Source organism: Limulus polyphemus, unplaced genomic scaffold, assembly GCF_000517525.1.
Source record: "Limulus polyphemus unplaced genomic scaffold, Limulus_polyphemus-2.1.2 Scaffold218, whole genome shotgun sequence".
In the NCBI taxonomy this organism is placed as follows: domain Eukaryota; kingdom Metazoa; phylum Arthropoda; class Merostomata; order Xiphosura; family Limulidae; genus Limulus; species Limulus polyphemus.
Genome location: NW_013665828.1, coordinates 596,611 through 614,246, shown reverse-complemented (window position 1 = coordinate 614,246; position 17,636 = coordinate 596,611). Strand labels below are relative to the sequence as shown.

At 32.0% G+C, this 17,636-nt stretch overlaps 1 protein-coding gene across 1 annotated transcript in view; it reads left to right on the top strand.

Annotated features, from left to right (window-relative positions):
- The window catches only part of LOC106478504, an 88,845-nt gene that overhangs the window by 46,012 nt on the left and 25,197 nt on the right, over positions 1–17,636 (top strand). Inside the window, exons 3-5 of the mRNA XM_022382122.1 lie at positions 9,884–9,951; positions 12,176–12,256; positions 16,609–16,779. Coding sequence (XP_022237830.1) covers positions 9,884–9,951; positions 12,176–12,256; positions 16,609–16,779 — 320 coding nt within the window. The remainder of the gene's footprint in view (positions 1–9,883; positions 9,952–12,175; positions 12,257–16,608; positions 16,780–17,636) is intronic.

The following is a 17,636-nucleotide window of genomic DNA, read 5'->3' as shown; positions in this document are numbered from 1 at the left end:
GTATTGTTTCGTAATCTGAATTTTCGAGAAAATCTCCACACGCCGATAAATATAATCAACGCGACGCGCCCGAAAACAGTATCTAATATTGGTTTGCTATAGTTGGTGTACTATAAATTTTTAAATTATAGTTAAATTTCTATAACTATGATTATTATAACGATTATTAAAAGGGAAATTAAGATATTTGACCGGGAACGTTTATAAATTTCGAACATTACAAACCATTTAACTTCAATAGATTCACACCGGACATTATTACTTTTACGAAAACATTACCTAACGCATCGGTGGAAACTCGACCTGTAATCGACGTGTGATCAGCGAGAACTATAGGGCTAGCTAGCTCCCTGTTAAGTGAATTATACCTACGTCAACTCGAAATTAACTCGCTCATCGTCAACCCTCGATAAGATATCAATGAAGTTACAGACAAGAAAGAATACTTTATATTGCTTGTAAGTTTGGGAAACTTTTGTATATAAATCATTGTTTGTAATAACCATTTGTTATAACTGTTATTGTAAATTGTATTATTGTTTATATATTAAACACTGGTATTAAAAAAGAAAACTGTGTGTATCAATCTTGTTGGCCAATATCAAATATGGGAGATATATCAGCATTTATTTAACTACTATATTTAAATTATCAGTTAGCTCGGGCCTCCGAGGGGCACAGCGGTATGTCTCCAGACTTACAACGCTAGAAACCGGGTTTCGATACCCGTGGTTGGCAGAGCACAGATAGCTCATGGTGTAGCTTTGTGCATAAATTCAAACAAACAAACATTTAGCTCAGTTTCAGACCACTCGAAAGTGTAATACGTAACTTTAAACTACACCCAACAGCTAATGTCGTTGCAACCAATATTCGACCCAGAAGTCACTAGGTATGAAATTAATATTTGTTATAAAACAGGTGTATTTTACGCACTGAGTTCCATTTATTATCTTATGGACTCTTTTTGTATAAAATAATACGGTTTGATGATATATGAACAATATCTTTTATTTTCCAAACGTGGAAAAACATATTATTAAGTTGAAAACAACAACAACAAAAATCTCTATGGACTTTTAAGACACTTACAACTTATCTAAGAAAAGGCACTTAATATATAGGGTTTTCCGAAAGCTAATGTCTCCGAATAATATACTAATTCTTCATAATTTCTATCTATCTCAATTTAACGAACAAATATTTGGCAACAGTTTATATTCAGGTCACATAAACTGACAAAAGACCAACAAGTTATGGTGTTGCAAGTCAATTGGTCCTCCAGTAGCACAGCGGTATGTCTATGGACTTAAAACTCTAAAAACCGGGTTTCAATACCTGTAATGGGCAGAGCACAGATAGCCCATTGTGTAGCTTTGTGCATAAATTAACAAAAAAAGCACGTCAATTGTTATCCACCAGAATTGGTTTAAATGTGGAGCACCTAACTTTTGGACCAGCCCGTACTTATTATACGAAACTACAGGTTTAGTAGATTACTGTATAGACTTGGTATATCCAAAACAATGATTTACAACAAAAATAATATATCCTTAAATAGTTATTTTTTTTAAACATTAACTGGAATTCAGTTATGCAGTGATGTACATTTTTTAAACATGTGAAATATGTTTGTTTTTTTGCTATTTAACCAGCAGCGGAAGATAAGGTTAAAATAGGAAAGTATTTTATAAACGTAGTAAATGGACGAACACTAAATGCATATATAAAAGGTTCGATGATTTTGAATTAATTAAAACCTGATATCCTTCATTTCACGAAACAATGCAGTATGTGACGAAAGTTTAAAATTGAACTGATTTACCGTCTTTTAGGGAAAATATTAAAATAAAGAGCAAAAAACTACATTCTTTTTTTATTTATTTTTTACGGGATATAAGGTCATAACTTCGAAACAGTTCCTGTTACAAATTGTAAAAAATATTGGAATAGACTGAAAATCGCATTTTAATGTTCCAATGATCTGTCGAAAACTCAAGAAAGCGAAATAATAAATTATAAAATACTAAGCAACATATAAAATATACTTTTACATCGCTTGATACACGGATACATTCCCCTGTTATACAGTCAAAACAAATGACTTACCTCTTTGACAATTTTCTTAGAAATGAACGTAACAGAAGAGTATGTGCTGTGTGTCAATCTACCCGGAGTAAGGAGTAAGTTGACACACGCTCTGAGTTAAGATGACACGGATGAAATTCAATCAAGAACACGTTATTTGTATCAATATATTAATTGCACATTCAAGCAAATTAAATAACAAACATGTATGTGAGAATATCAGATTTTACTCCTCTGCAAAACACAGGCTTCCGATCACGATGAAACTATAACAGCAAGTGATGCGTGTTTGGGTTTGTTAATGGTCATGATGACACGTCTATCACCTTCAGCATGTAAAATTATAGGAATTGCGTCAGCCCTGGTCTTCCGTATTTTTGTAAACACTTAAAAATATTCTTTTTAACTATTTGCTAATATTACCTTTTATCATTATTTTTGAACGTTCTTGTGATGTGCTGAAAGCTTTTAACTTCAAAGAACAGAAGAAACAGACAAGTAACTAACTAACTTATTTCTTAATCGTGAGATGGCTGTCTTTGACAGCTTACATCTTGTGCAATACAGCCGGGGAACCGCATGGAAGTAAAACTTGATTTTGTACAGGTCATCATTCCTAGATAGATAGAAACTGTCAAGGTGAACATTGATTCTCTCCGGCTCCTTTCAGTTCGAAGTAGTTATTTCATATTTCCTGTTGTAAATTGTTTGAGTACACAACGTTATCTGCCAAGTTCAATGACAGTTTATCTACTCAATTATCACTGTCACAAACTACACCGGTGTTGATATTGTTTCTCATTAAATGCACCTTATCTCACCCCCTCCAAAAAAATAATTTTTATTTTAGCGTCCAGCTCGTATCTATAACACATGTATTAGTAAAGGGAGAAAAGAATACGTAAGAGTCATAATTGATATTAATTCGCCATTAGTGGTTTTATTATTAAAGAAGCAATAGATATATATATACAATAAAAATATAAAAAAAATGTATAGAAATTTATCTTCCATTTTCTACTGTAGTTTTGAATCTATTTTCTGAGTACATCTAATATATATTTCGTTTTATTTTAAAATATACCTAAGAAGTACAAATTATGGTGTATATATAAATTTAATGTCATTTAATCAAAACTAACTGTGCAAAGTTTGCAGTTAAATTATAACGCTTGGTTGCAAGAACATACTCAATTTGAGCGACTTTAGAATAGTAGTTTATTGGCCAACTACTGTAACTTTGTTTTCAGATGATCAATGGACAATCTAACACATTTTAGGTTTCAAATAATTCTATCTAGAATATTCTCGCAGATTTCTCACGAAAGATTAAATTCATTGCATCAAATGACAACATTTAATGTCTTAAATTATCCGGTTAAAACAAAATGAGGCTTTTCGTTACGTAATTGGAAAACATTTAAAACGTTACACACGCGCAAACATAAAATGGTTAACAAAGCCACATTTTGGTTGATTACACAGTATTTTGTTAGCAACTGTAACGTTCGATCTTTTTTTTATAAAACCTATTAATGGATCAAAAACAATGCTCGGCCTATACAAGTAATATTCGTATACACAACTCATGAAGTTATTGAAACGCTCAAACAACAATTACAGATAAACGTTTATTGAATAAAATCGCGTTCCTTAGCTAAACATTAAACCTTAAAAATTGTGATTTTCTTTCTGATGACTGCTACCGTGAGATAAATCATTATTAAAGAGGAAACCATTTAAGTATGCTTAACGTATTTTCTGTCGTGTTATCAGAAATACTGAGCTTGCATATGACTGTAAAAAAAAATAGTTTTCATTTGTTCAAAATTTCTGTTTTGTAAAGTTGACGTTGTACACAAGGTGATTTTGGAATGGCATAAAAAAGGAACATCGCCAACATTGAAATTTTCACGCAAACGTAATCGAAACACAAAAACATAATTAAATTCACATACACACACATATGCCGAAATAGAATATCCCAATGTCACAAAAATATAGGTTATAGATATTCAATCCATGTTTATCTCTCTAGTCGTTTGTCTATCTATCTTTATTTATTTATTTACGCACAAACACATTCTTTTACAAACACTGTGAAGTAAACTAACTCCATTAAGATTTATCTGGATTGGATTCTAACACACGTTCTTTTAGAAATACTGTAAAGTAAACTAACTCCATTAAGCTTTATCTGGATTGGATTCTAACACACATTCTTTTAGAAACACTGTGGAGTAAACTAACTCCATCAAGCTTTATCTGGATTGGATTCTAACACACATTCTTTTAGAAACACTGTGAAGTAAACTAACTCCATCAAGCTTTATCTGGATTGGATTGTATCTTTAACAAAGAACGAACTCTGCGACAAGGAATTTTTAGTTTCTTCTTTCATTATTTCGATGAAGAAATCTGAGGAGCTGTGCATGAAAGTGACATGAATTTTAATGAAACCAAAATCAATGGCGATATAAGCCAACCGGCCAACTTGCAAGGCTGTCCAACTCAATTCTTCTCACTGTCAATCGCACTTTCAGCTTCAGTTGGTCCGTTTGCTGAACGATAAGAGTTCTTGCTAATGTGTGTTAGGCGTGAAGTGTACGGGCCTTTTGTATTCGACCTGTCGTTGCGCCGCGGTTAAGAGATAAGATGCTCGAACAACCTTATTTGCTTGTAGTTATGCGTGGCAGCATGAAAAGTTAATTAAATTCAGTACTCCGGGGTATAAAGATTCGTCACTGCTTTCCACTCACTTCATGTTAGAATTTGTTTATCCCATGCTTCCATCAGGAAATCACAGCAACGACTTGGAAATCATTTCCTCAGCAAAATCAGATGAGTTAAGGAGATGAACAATTATTGTGTCAGTGTAGACTAAAGAAACAATATGTGGCTTCCGAAATAGTTCTTCCGGAAGTAAAAATGCATCTAATAGAAGAGGAAAATTGCTTCCAAGTATATGTCTTTACGTTCAGGGAGAAAGGTCAAAATAGTCCAAAATAGCTCTTCCGGAAATAAAAATGCATCTAATGGAAGAGGAAAGTTTATTCCACGTATATGTCTTTACGTTCAGGAAGAAACGTCAAAATATTTTTAAACCAAAAATGAAAACATTTCAATATCTGAAAGTATGATTTTTGGATATTAATACAACCTATTATTGATAAATAAGCTTTTAATTTTCATGCAGTTGAAATTTTGCAATATACAACTTATAATGTGGACGATAAGCAACCGTTTTTAGAATAAAAATACGGAGTATTTACTCGCTTATATGGAATATCAAAAGTATGTTTGTATTATACTATGTGCCATCCGGTAATCAGGCACTCAAATTATTCTTCAACCATTTTGAATTGCTTAAAATAACTTATGACTTATGCCATTTCTTCATAATCTATACTTTCAAAAATAGCACATCATATTTCGTACTTCTAAATTCAATCTCATGAGAAATTCTGTACAAACGTTAACAAAGAATCTCTCTCTGACAAGCTTTTAAATTTTCAACAAATCGGACACTTCTTCTGCAACCGTGAAATCACCCTCTCGTTTGACTATTAAGAATCTTGATAACAGTGAATGGAATCCCCAAGATAGTGAGGATTTGCCAAAGCTTGCTCCAAAACACAAAGTTGAAGAACCTACTATAGTCTACGAAGCACACAGAAGGGATTTACTATTAATCCAAGTTTTTTATTACAAACTTTTTTCTTATGTCATCCGACCTTCTCTAAGCTCAACTTAGACATGAAAAAGCTATTCGTTGCTTGTTTATTTCATGTCTTTTATAGTATTGTGTTTAAAAGCTCCTCGCTGATGGAGGAAACAAAACGAGTTGTTCTGCAGTGAAGGTAATTCATTTTAAGTCTAGTTTTCAGACAGGAATAAAATTATTAGTTTCAGCCTTTTCTTTGACCATTTAGTTATCTCACACATGGTGTTACATTATTTTGGCGTAATGTCAATCATGAGTTTCTTTCATCATTTCGGCAAGCTTTGGCAAATCCTACCTTATAAAGTTTATGCTATCAAACTACTCTAAAACCTTCATCGTAATAAGAAGTCTTTCTACCCAGCTATATATTTATAGATGCTGTGAAATCTGAACAAAGCATATCATGTTCTTCCACACGAGTGATTTTGGTGCTTGCTTTCCTGGAGTGGTACATATAAGTGTATAGTAATACTTCCATCGCCTTTGGGCTTCCTTTGGATTTATTACAAAGTCAACTTTTTAATTGCTAATAAAGTTAATCGTGGCTGATTTTTTCTATGTCATATGCAGTATTTATTCGAATGGGTTTGTTTATTAATTTCAACGTAATACTTTTTAAGCTTGGCTCGTTCTTATGTTTCTCGAGCTATCTCTAGATAATTGTCTTCTGATTCAAGATTGATCTTGGGCATTTGCTTTCCCAGTCTTTGTTTATCGATGACCTAAATATTGTTGTCCTTTAATTAACTATCTCTGTTTCTTCTTTGGTTACTATGCAAAAAGGTCTCGTTGGTCGCAGTTAAACCTGCTTATTTAAGAGAAATCCACTGTCCTTAGGGTTCTGGAAGCTTTCAAATTAAAAGGGGATTACCTTAAACATCTTCTATTGTTTAATATTTGAGTAAAATCTTAGAATATGATTCAAACTTTATCACCTTGTATTTAGCTTTATGGTGGCCATGATTAAATGATATATAAAGCTAAGCTATAATTTTCCTGGATAAACTCAAATTTCTTTAACGTTTGATATCTAGTTTATTCATTATAATGTTTAAGTTGTCAAATTATGGTGCTTGAAAAATATGAATTAGCCACTCTTTTCTCTGAAATTGTATTTCTAAGACTACATCTATATCCATCACATATTTTATCACAATTGTATCTATTTCCTTCAGATTTTTTCATTTCGATGAATGTGCATTGTCTGTTGCACGAATTGATTGCTTCTTCGAAATAGTCTTAGAAGCCTAAGCCTTCTAATTCTTCTTATTGTTTTGTTAAGGCAAGTGCATGAATTTATATAAGAGAAATAGAAGACTGCTTTGGTTTGAATTGTCACAAAGAGAGTTCTTTGAATCCATTTATTTCTAGCTAAGACATGGTTCTACAATAGTCTTTTCTGAAATGAAATAACCAACGCCATGTTCTTGGTCACACTTAAGTCTAGAGAACCTCTTGTTGCTTCCATCCACTAGCACCTGTTCGGTGGGTTTTAGAGATGCCTGTAATATGGTATCCATATTAATCTAGTTTATGGAAAACCTCTTGTTGTTTCCATTTACCAGTACCTGTTTAGTGGGTTTTAGATATGCCTGTAACATGGTACTCGTATTGATTTATTTCATTTGTTTAAATTTCCTTACTACAATCCTCAGTTGTTATCCTAATACATTACAATCACATTTGTTTGATGAATCTTGATTAGTTGTTTACTTGCGGATTGTTGTGTCCTAAGAGGACACAGTGATATTGTTTTGTGTCACGGTATTCAGATGGTCACATGATACATTAAAAGACTTACCACAACACTATGCCTTCCGAACTAACGTCTGTACTGCTCATGCCCATACTGCTATTCTGGAACTTCGAATTTAAAAGTAGCCCCAGAGCTATCTTCATTTACAACAGAAAGGCCGTGTCTCCGAGCTTCATCTACTCACTCTACAAAACTTTACCGACTGATATTTACTGCTACACAGACGTATGGCAGCACCACAGTTTAATTACCAATAAAGTAAGTTTCGTCCATTCTTTTCCGAAAGATTTTCTCTGTGATATTGAGATTATGTTTCAATATATTACGCACTGTATATATGAAACTTCTTCCCTTAGGATTTTGTATAACATCAAATGTAAGAATAGTTATGTTTCGCGGTGACTTATTAGTATAAGCAAGACAGAACTGAAAATTATTTTAAGGATGTTTATAATAAATGCTCGTTTTAAGCACGTGTCTCTTTTACCGAAATAATTTTGATAAATCCAAAATGAATTTGAAGAGGAATTATTTCACGCACAAACATAAAATCAATAGGATAAATAAATATTATATGAATAAATAAATAAATGTTATTTTTCTGGCAAAATGTTAGCTATTAAAGAAATCGCCTCAAACTTCTAGAACATATTTATTTTATTGAGTTTATTTGTTTGTTGTTAATCACAAAGCTCCACAATACGTATACGTGCTCTAACAACCTCGGCTATCGAAACCCAATTTTTCGTGTTATAAGTCGTCAGACGTGCAGCTGAGCTACAGTGGGGCATTTCATTGAGAACTTTAAAAAGTCAGTTTTATTTTTAAGGCAGTTTAAATATTTTATAACATATTTGATAACATGTTTTGTAACATATCAATTTAAAAATGAGTTTATAATGCCTCTTTTCTTCGATAAGATAGTTATTTAATCTGGCATATTATGAAACAGACAAAACTTAACACCATCTAATTATTCGTAGCCTATCCTCTTTAATCGTCCACAGGCGACTTAACAAATCCCGGTAAATGTAATCGAACACAAGGCTGAAATTAGTCAGTGTCACTTTTCAACGCTTGATAAATTGTTATGTTACAAAATCGTACATATGCATACTTCATATACGTGTGTGTGTAATATGAGAGAAAGACAAATTTCTATTGGCTGTTAAAACATGCATTAACGTGAACAAAAGGTTTAACGAGATCAAAGAGTACATTGTAAACTGAAGTGATTATACATCCAATTTATAGGATGGTGAAGAACTGGTAATTTGTCAAGAAATGTGTTCCACATATGTTTAATTTTCTTTTTGGCGGTATTCGTTTTCTTCACTTTACTCTTCTTTTTTTGGCCATGCTATGCATTTAATGTTTCTATCTGAAGCTTTGAGTTGATAACTTTTCTATGTCAGATATATTTCAGTTACCTTTTCGCAAAATCTGCGGAACTTTTCTACTTCTCATATCAAACATATAAATAAATATTTATTTAACACTGGTTTAGGGTATTCGTATCTAATGTATCTAATAGTATCGAGTGGAGAAAGGGGACATCATTGATATTAAAAAGTAAAACATTAATAATAGAACAAAGATTGTTAATAAGATTAGTTGTTAAAATATTATTTGTGTTACAGAGAGCATATTTATTGAGGAAATTAGAATAAACCGTTGCACTAACACGAGAAAACACAACCTGTCTAAATGTTGTAGGTAAATAAAACTTGTCTAACTTAGTGCTTTGCCATTCATTTCTTTCACATATTTCTAAGGAGGATATTTTTCATAAGTCAGTTTATAAAATATGTTATAATTATAAATATGTAGAGTGTTAAATTTTGAGCAAATTACATATTAAGTTAAAGAAAGAAAACGACAAGCAAGCTAGAATTTGAAAGGTAAATTCTTACCCAAAATATTGTGCATTAGAATCTCCCAAATGATTTTTAGATATCTCACTCATTTCCTTATTGTAATTAATATTGAAAAGTTTGTCCGCACAATTTGAAATTGTAAAGCAACAGTTATTAAGACAAATTTGAATTTGAAAAACAAAAGCTATGTTAATCCAGTATGGTTATAAATTTCTCAAAAACCTATGAAGTGGTGAAACGTATTAAAATATTTTCAATTATTTAAATTCTTATTTGTGGCGTGAATGATTTATAGTACTGAAAGAAGTGTATTCAAAGTAACGTTTAATTACTTTGTTGTTGTTTTTTTCTAACATCGAGTTTGTATATTAAATCATTTGTTGTTGCAAAACTTTCAAACTATTGTATTGTTTTGATTGGTTTTGTTTCATTTTACAGCCAGTTAGGATGCTCAAGATGTGTTGTGATCTACGAGAAACATCCCAATGTCCTACAGTACAGAGAGAGTAAGTCAATTTCCATTTCCATGTTACATTGTAAATACACTTCAATCTCTATCTTTTTCGTTTGTTTTGTCTGTTACGAAATGAACAAAGAAAGTTGTTTCGTAATCGTATACTCCCATAAAGCTTAAATAATTAGCACTGATAGAATAAGTATTGACCAGTAACAATTTTCAGAGTAGTAACCGCCGATCAAACAGTTAAATGATTGATGTAATAATTCTGTTTGAGCGCTAGTACCATTACAATTTTTCTTTGTGTGTTCCAGTAAATATACAAATTAGAAATGACTACGGTAACTGTAAATTATTTAATAAGAAAGAAATACAGGAATGTTGAATAAAATATAAAATTCACAGTTGTTAGTCCATGTTACAAGTATATGAAAACCAGTTTTGCTTTAAGCACAAGTATTACATTTCATATCATATTCAATCGGATATAAACTTCCATTCTAACAAAACTGAATTTGAAATAATAAATAAAAATCCAATTTCAAACACTCCAAAGTGATTGTTCAACATGCGTGAAAGTATTATAAACCAGAAAAGGAAAATCGAATAATTGAAGAATTAGAACCGATTGGCATGATAGTTTTGTTTTTATGATTTTGGTTTTGTTCACTATTCTGTTTTATATAATAAATTCACGCAATTTTATTAAAGGGCAATGAAACCTACGTTAGTGTTTTCACATCTAATTGATGAGATAATTTTTCAAGCTTTATTACCGGTAGAAAACGCTGTTATACGTTGTTCCTGGTATGCATGTATTTGATGCCCTTTCCAATCATTATTTATATTTACTAGGCCATTTATTTTATTGCTAAAGGATTCAATGAAATGTATTGTGTCACGTCTTAGCTCCTCAAGGATAAAATAGTTTAAAATTATTTATATTTACTAGACAATTTATTTTGTTGTTAAAAGATGATGTGGATTCTAGCTTAAAGGATTAAAGGAAAAATATTGTGTGACGTCTTAGTTTCTCAAGGACAAAATAGTTAAAAATTATTTATATTTGCTAGACAATTTATTTTGTTGTTAAAATATGATGTGAATTACAACTTAAAGGATTCAAGGAAAATATTTTTCCACGTCTCAGATCCTCAAGGATTAAGTAGTTTAAAAAGTACTGATTTTAAAGACTGACCTTGTTTTCTTCAACTGTAATTTTAATTGGGGTACATGCCCAAAATAGCATATCAGTTTTTGTTGTAACAAGAGCAAATTACAGGCTTTATTTTAGCCACACCTATTCCCAATTGACTTATACTACTTACTGACTAAAAAATGAAATGTCAAAAAGACCGTGGCTCGTGATAAATGGTTATGTTACAAACTCGTAGTTATCAGTTGTATGAGTTTGTGAAGGTTTTATCCTGTCGTTAAACGAGGCGTGTAACGCTCTGAAATAGATTATTACGAGTTGAAAAGCTTGCCATGTACTTACATGTTTTCTTCTAATTTGACATATATAAATATATTATTATTATTATCACTCCACCTTTTGTCTCTAAACTGAAGTATTATAATTTTATCGTTTCAACTTTATCAAATATACTTTAGTATATAAACATTTCCTTATGTTAATAATCAAACTAAGACTCATAATTAGGTAAGCAATACATTTTTTATCTGTCTAAAAGAAGAGTGACAGCGCCAATATAACGTTTTTTCTTAGATTAAAGTTTTAGATTTATAATTAGCTAATCATGAAACACTGAGTTTTCGACAGAAGCAAACGTAAAATGATAAAATCATAACTAATATTGTATCGTGGTATCTCTATTCTCAATGTTGTGAAAGAGTAATATGTGAAAAACTATCTACAGGTGATAATAATGGACTATACAGATTTTGTCGTTTAAATCGTAACTTTTAAAACATTTGAGTTTGTGATTTTAACTTTAAAGGTTCGATTGACATGTAATCAAAGAACAAATTTCAAATTATTTTCTAAATATTGATCTATTTTAATTTAAGTAATGCATGCTAAGAAAAAAAAACACTGCTGACTACTTATATACACTATATTACGTTTCTAACCCAGCTCAACAAATTTAAACTCTAGTATGTTTAAATAGAAAATTGCTTAAAGAAAGTGAATGCAGTGCATCCCACACCACTTGGATAGTTTTATTTTTTCAGTGTTTGTAAAAATATTGGTCTGTGCATATCCTCGCTGTAAGAATTGTTGTTTGACGGTAATTTTTGTCTCTTTACAGCTTTCTGCGAAAAGCATCAGAATCTGGATGAGGCATGCGCAAAATTAAGCGTTGATGCTCATCTACATTCCATGTTTAGAGGTAAATCTGTCCTATATTTTTTATATAACTTTCAAAGAATAAGAAGAAATCTCAACCTAACTTATTATTAAATACTGTTTTTACCAAACATACTACTTGGAAAGCTATTGTATCGCAAACTTTATGTGCAACAATGAGCAACCACTAATATTCTCTATTTTATCTAAGTGTTGTGTTTTTCTAGAACAAATAGTTGTTTTTGTTGAATTACAATTCAAGATTATGAAAAAGAACTACAATTAAATGGATTATATAACTAGATTATACTGAATGTGATCTTAAGCGGATACACAAAGTATGAAGGAATTGTGTTTACTGCCAGAACGAGCATTACTATGCATTTATGTAACATTAACCTGGAAGCATATGGAAAATCCTCCAGAGATTTAATGCTTCTGCATTAACTTCTCTTATTGTCCGGTTCCATTAGTTGGAACCCTTCACAAGTAATGCTCTTTTGTTTTCAGGGTTGTATAATATAGTATCGTGACTATAACAAACTCCATTAAGAGATAAGCTTGAAAGACTTACAGCTGTATTTCTCGTTCTTCTCTGATGGGATGCACATTGCACCTTAAAGAAATGGGAAGAAAATCTTACCTTATGGCAATGATAGCATGGCTGATCCTCGCAAGCCGTTGGAGGTATTATCTGCATCGAAAACAAAATAAAACAAAAAAATCCATCACGAAATCTCAATGAACTAATGCATTACAAACGATCTACGAACTACACTGAAACGAACTGTTGATATAACTTCAAACGTAGCTATCTTTATTATTCTATATATTTCTCGGATTTTAGATATATTGAAGTAAAACCATTTAGAAATTTAAATGGACTATTAAAAAACATCTAAACCTCAATGACGAAGAAACACTGAAAGAGTAAGTCTACTATATAACACTGAATTCTATTAGGCAGTCAGACAAAGAGCAGACTTATGTTTATAAGTTTGAGATAAATTTCAGGTTTAATCTTATAGGTGCAATTCCTTATATAAACCCTTATTAAAAAAATCAGAATAATCCGATTCTAAAGGACAAACTAGAAAAAATATTGGGATTCAAACTGTAAAAAGATTTTGTCGTTTATTACAATTAGTATAATTCCATTCAGGTTTTATAAAATTATATTTCTTTGAAATTAATTTTAAAATGAGCTTAATATTAATAAATTAGGCCCGGCAATCTTTCAGCCGTGGGGGCGTTATAATGTGACGATCAATACCACTATTCATTGGTAAAAGAGTAGCCCAAGAGTTGGCGATGGGAGGTGATGGGTCTTACACTGCTAAATTAGGGACGACTAGCGCAGATAGCTCTCGTGTAGCTTTGAGCGAAATTCAAAAACAAACAAACAAATTAATAATTTAAAATGCTGAAACTTTGATAAATCCCGTTGGCGTTTCAAAAATATATATATATACTTGGAAATGCTACAATATAACATGCTTTATTCATACAATCTCAAAAACATGGTGGCAGAATAATCAATTTATTAAAACTGGATTTTATTTATTCGGATGTGTCTTACAAAGGGTCAAACATGACTAAATAATAATAATGTATATAAATAATAATATTTATCCAAAAGACAATCTTGACGCCGTCAGATTTGGGCATGAGGTATGGAAATATATTCTGTAACATTATGGATAACACTAAAAGTGATAGGATTTATTCATATTTATCTAAATCAATTGTCAAAGGGTGTCAGAAAGTGGTAGTAAATGCATATGTGGTATGAAAACACGTTGGATGCTGGAAGAGGACCGTAGGCTTTTGTCGGTTGTGGGGTGTAAAAAGAAAACTCCGATCAGTTTCAAACTTTAATAAGAACATCGCAAACAACAGTTGGGCAAATGTTCGAGCTAGCCCTTCAGATCTGTCTTCACGAAGCTGGAGAAGGCGCAGATTACACTCCATCAGAAATAATAAATAGGATTGCGAGCAAACGTTTGTCTGGACTGTGGAGATAAGGATTCCAGAGAGTTCAAATAAAGCGGAATTATTCTGATGAACTGTTAAATATGACTGAAGTTCCCAGAACACATTCATGAAGAGAGATAAAAGAAGGTTGTTTTATGCGTAGGCAGTTCTGGAGATGAATGGATTAAAATATCAGTTTGTTAATCGATGATCGTATATAGCAGGTTCGTATTCGACACGTAAAACAAAACCGTCGTCGGTAACAAGAGGCTATTTCTAGAAATATATAATAGCAATAGTGTTCAACCATTCCCGTGTTAATGCTGGTTTCTGCCCACTCATGTAACTAGCATTTTCTAAAAATTGTAAAAATCCATCAAAAAATATTTTTGGTATAAGTCGAGGAATTAATTTTGTTTAAGAATGTGTTCAATGCCACTTTGGTTTAAATTATGAGACAAAACTGTTACAAACCAATTACTTTTTCAGTTGAATAAGATCTTGCTATACAGATAATTGCAAACTAATGAAAAAAATCAATGTTAATGGCTAAGTAAGATCATTAGAACTGTAGAGGTTGAACTATATACTAACCGTAAACATTAATTCTCGAACATGGACTGTTAGCATTAAATAAACAAAAATAATGAAGAACATGAATCTTTTTCAATATATTAAAGACAATCTAAAGTTTCAGATCATTATATTTTATAACATCTTTGTTTGAAGTTAAGTACAAAGCAATACAATGGGCTCTGCTTTGCAAGACCGCGGACAGTACCGCTGTGCCACTGCGGGGCTTATAACATCTAACGACTTATTAAACGTATTCAACTTCAAGCCTATACTTTGAGAATATGATGATATTTAACCTCCGGTCAATGCACTTGGTCTAGAATTGATTTTTGGTGAGCTTCAAAGCGATGCACTCGGTCTAGAATTGAATTTTGTTGAGCTTAAATTCAATGCTCTTGGTCTAGAATTGAATTTTGTTGAGCTTAAATTCAATGCTCTTGGTCTAGAATTGAATTTTGTTGAGCTTCAAACGATGCATTTTGTCTATATTATGAATGATAAGCAACCTGAAAATCACAAAGTTTATTTTATAACATGAACGACAACTAATTTTTTTGCCCATACACTTATTTTAGAACATGATGATACTTATCTCTATTCAGCCTATAACATTCAGCTTCATCAGGCACACTTAGCCTAAAAAGCGGATAACCTAGAAACATTTTATTTGGTTCGAAGACTTCACAACACATCTCTGTCCTTACGACATTGAAAATCTTATTGACGTCAGCAGAGTGTGTGTTCTGAACACATATACGTTACGTGAGAAAGAACAAACAACCAGAAAGATACCATGGCTTCAAAGTATTACATACTTCATTATTGAAATATTTTATATTTTTGTGAACAATTTTCAATTTTTAAAAATTCTATCATTTCTGGAAATATGCCTCTTCTCATAATATATATATATTACTAAAATTGTAAATATTTCAAGACAAACTAGGAACCCAGCTGATACAAGCTAGTTGACTGAATACCTGTTTCAACAATACAAATATATTACAGTGTTTTTTCAACTTGCATTAACTTACTATAGCATTATTCGCCCATTTAAAAAGAAAGTTGATCAGTGTACTTGATAGTTGTTATTTTTCTACTCAAAATACAATATTAATAATATTTACTGCACAGAAACGATGTCCCGCAGTGGCTCAGCGGCAAGTCTGCGGACTCATATCGCTAATCCCGCAGTGGCTCAGCGGCAAGTCTGCGGACTCATATCGCTAAAAACCGGGTTTACAATACTCGTGTAGGCCATTGTGTAGTTCTGCACTTAACATGAAACACAAAAAAATACTCTAAAACGATGATTTTGTTGTCTTGTAAGACAGTAATGACAATAATTGAAACAAATGATAAAAAGCTTTATTTTGCTTGACAAAAATCTTTATTTTTAAATTCGTATGGTAAGTTTACGGACTTACAACATTTAAAATCCACGGTTTGCATCCACATGCTGGACAGAATTCAGACAGCCCATTGTGTAGTTTTGTAATAAGAAAACAAGATCTGACTGTTGGTATATGTCAAATGTTTTAGGCAAAATAAACTAAATGAGAAATTAGAGTCATCGTGACGTGTGAATGTTGTTGTTTTTTAATACTGGTAAAAGGTTATTTTGTTTTGAGTAGATTTACTGTGATTGGTTGTTGATGTATTTTAATGTCTGGTTGTTTTATTTGTCACGCTTTTTACAACATTATACTTTTATCTCTCTGGTTGATGCTTCTAAAATAATTTATTTATTTCTAAGTTTTCAACTGTTCTTTTTCTATGTTTTACACCATCTCAACTGACACTTATTTTAACTGTTTCCTATTTTTTTCATATTTGTCTACCCAGTTGATGCTGCTCCTGTTTCCTGTCCTTTCAAAGGACCTTTCACCTTTACCTATAGCCGTGGTCATGGAGAGTGCAACTATCCAGTGTCCACGATCGACTCCTGCACCGATAACTCCAAACTTTTATTCCGGTTTCAGGCTTGCGTGGATGTGATTAAATCGGAGAGTAGTGGTAAGCCTGTTCAACTGATTCTTCACACGTAAGCCAAATGTCAGGAGTAGAAATTATATCAGAAACTTTTGATATAATAGTAGTTTCTCAGACCGTTCCTGCAATGTGAAAACAAGCGTTATAGAGTGCCTTGTTTCAAGAGTGAACAAGATTACGTCAATTTATTTGTTGACATTAAGTATCAGGATTAAGAATTATATGGGAAAATTTAGATACAATTATAGTCTGGTTCACTCAGAAGAAAAAATTAGACAGATAAAATTAGTGAAACTTCGAAATATAAAATATAAAATTACTGATCATACAGTAATAACAAAACGTACTAAAACAACATAATATAGAGTCGTTAGTTCAAAAAGGTTTTATAAAACAAAACAGAGAGCAACTACTATGTTGCAATATGAATAAGTACTTACCATACGGTTTTGGAGTCCGAATCACAAGCCTAACAGAGAGCCTAAAAACAACCAACTCCTCAAGAAACACCAGAAAGAACTTGGAATGGAAAGGTTCAAACAATTAACAATACAACCTCTATGATTTACCCGAAATTCACAAACACTCCCTTCGTTTCATAGCAAAGGTTCACCATTTCACCTCTTAGTAAGACATCGTGCAGATATAATATATTTAACAAGTAAAACACCTTCACACTTTAAGAACTCAGTTCGCTTTGCAGAGACAATAAAAGCCACCAGGATAACCTCAAAAGGCACAATGATCAGCCGTGGCCTATCCAACCTTTTCATTAATATTATTTTCCATGGCACACTATAAATAATTCACCAACAGTTGCAAAATGATATAAATCCTAAAGAACGCACCCAAGAGACAATCTCCCCGAGACAACCTTCTGT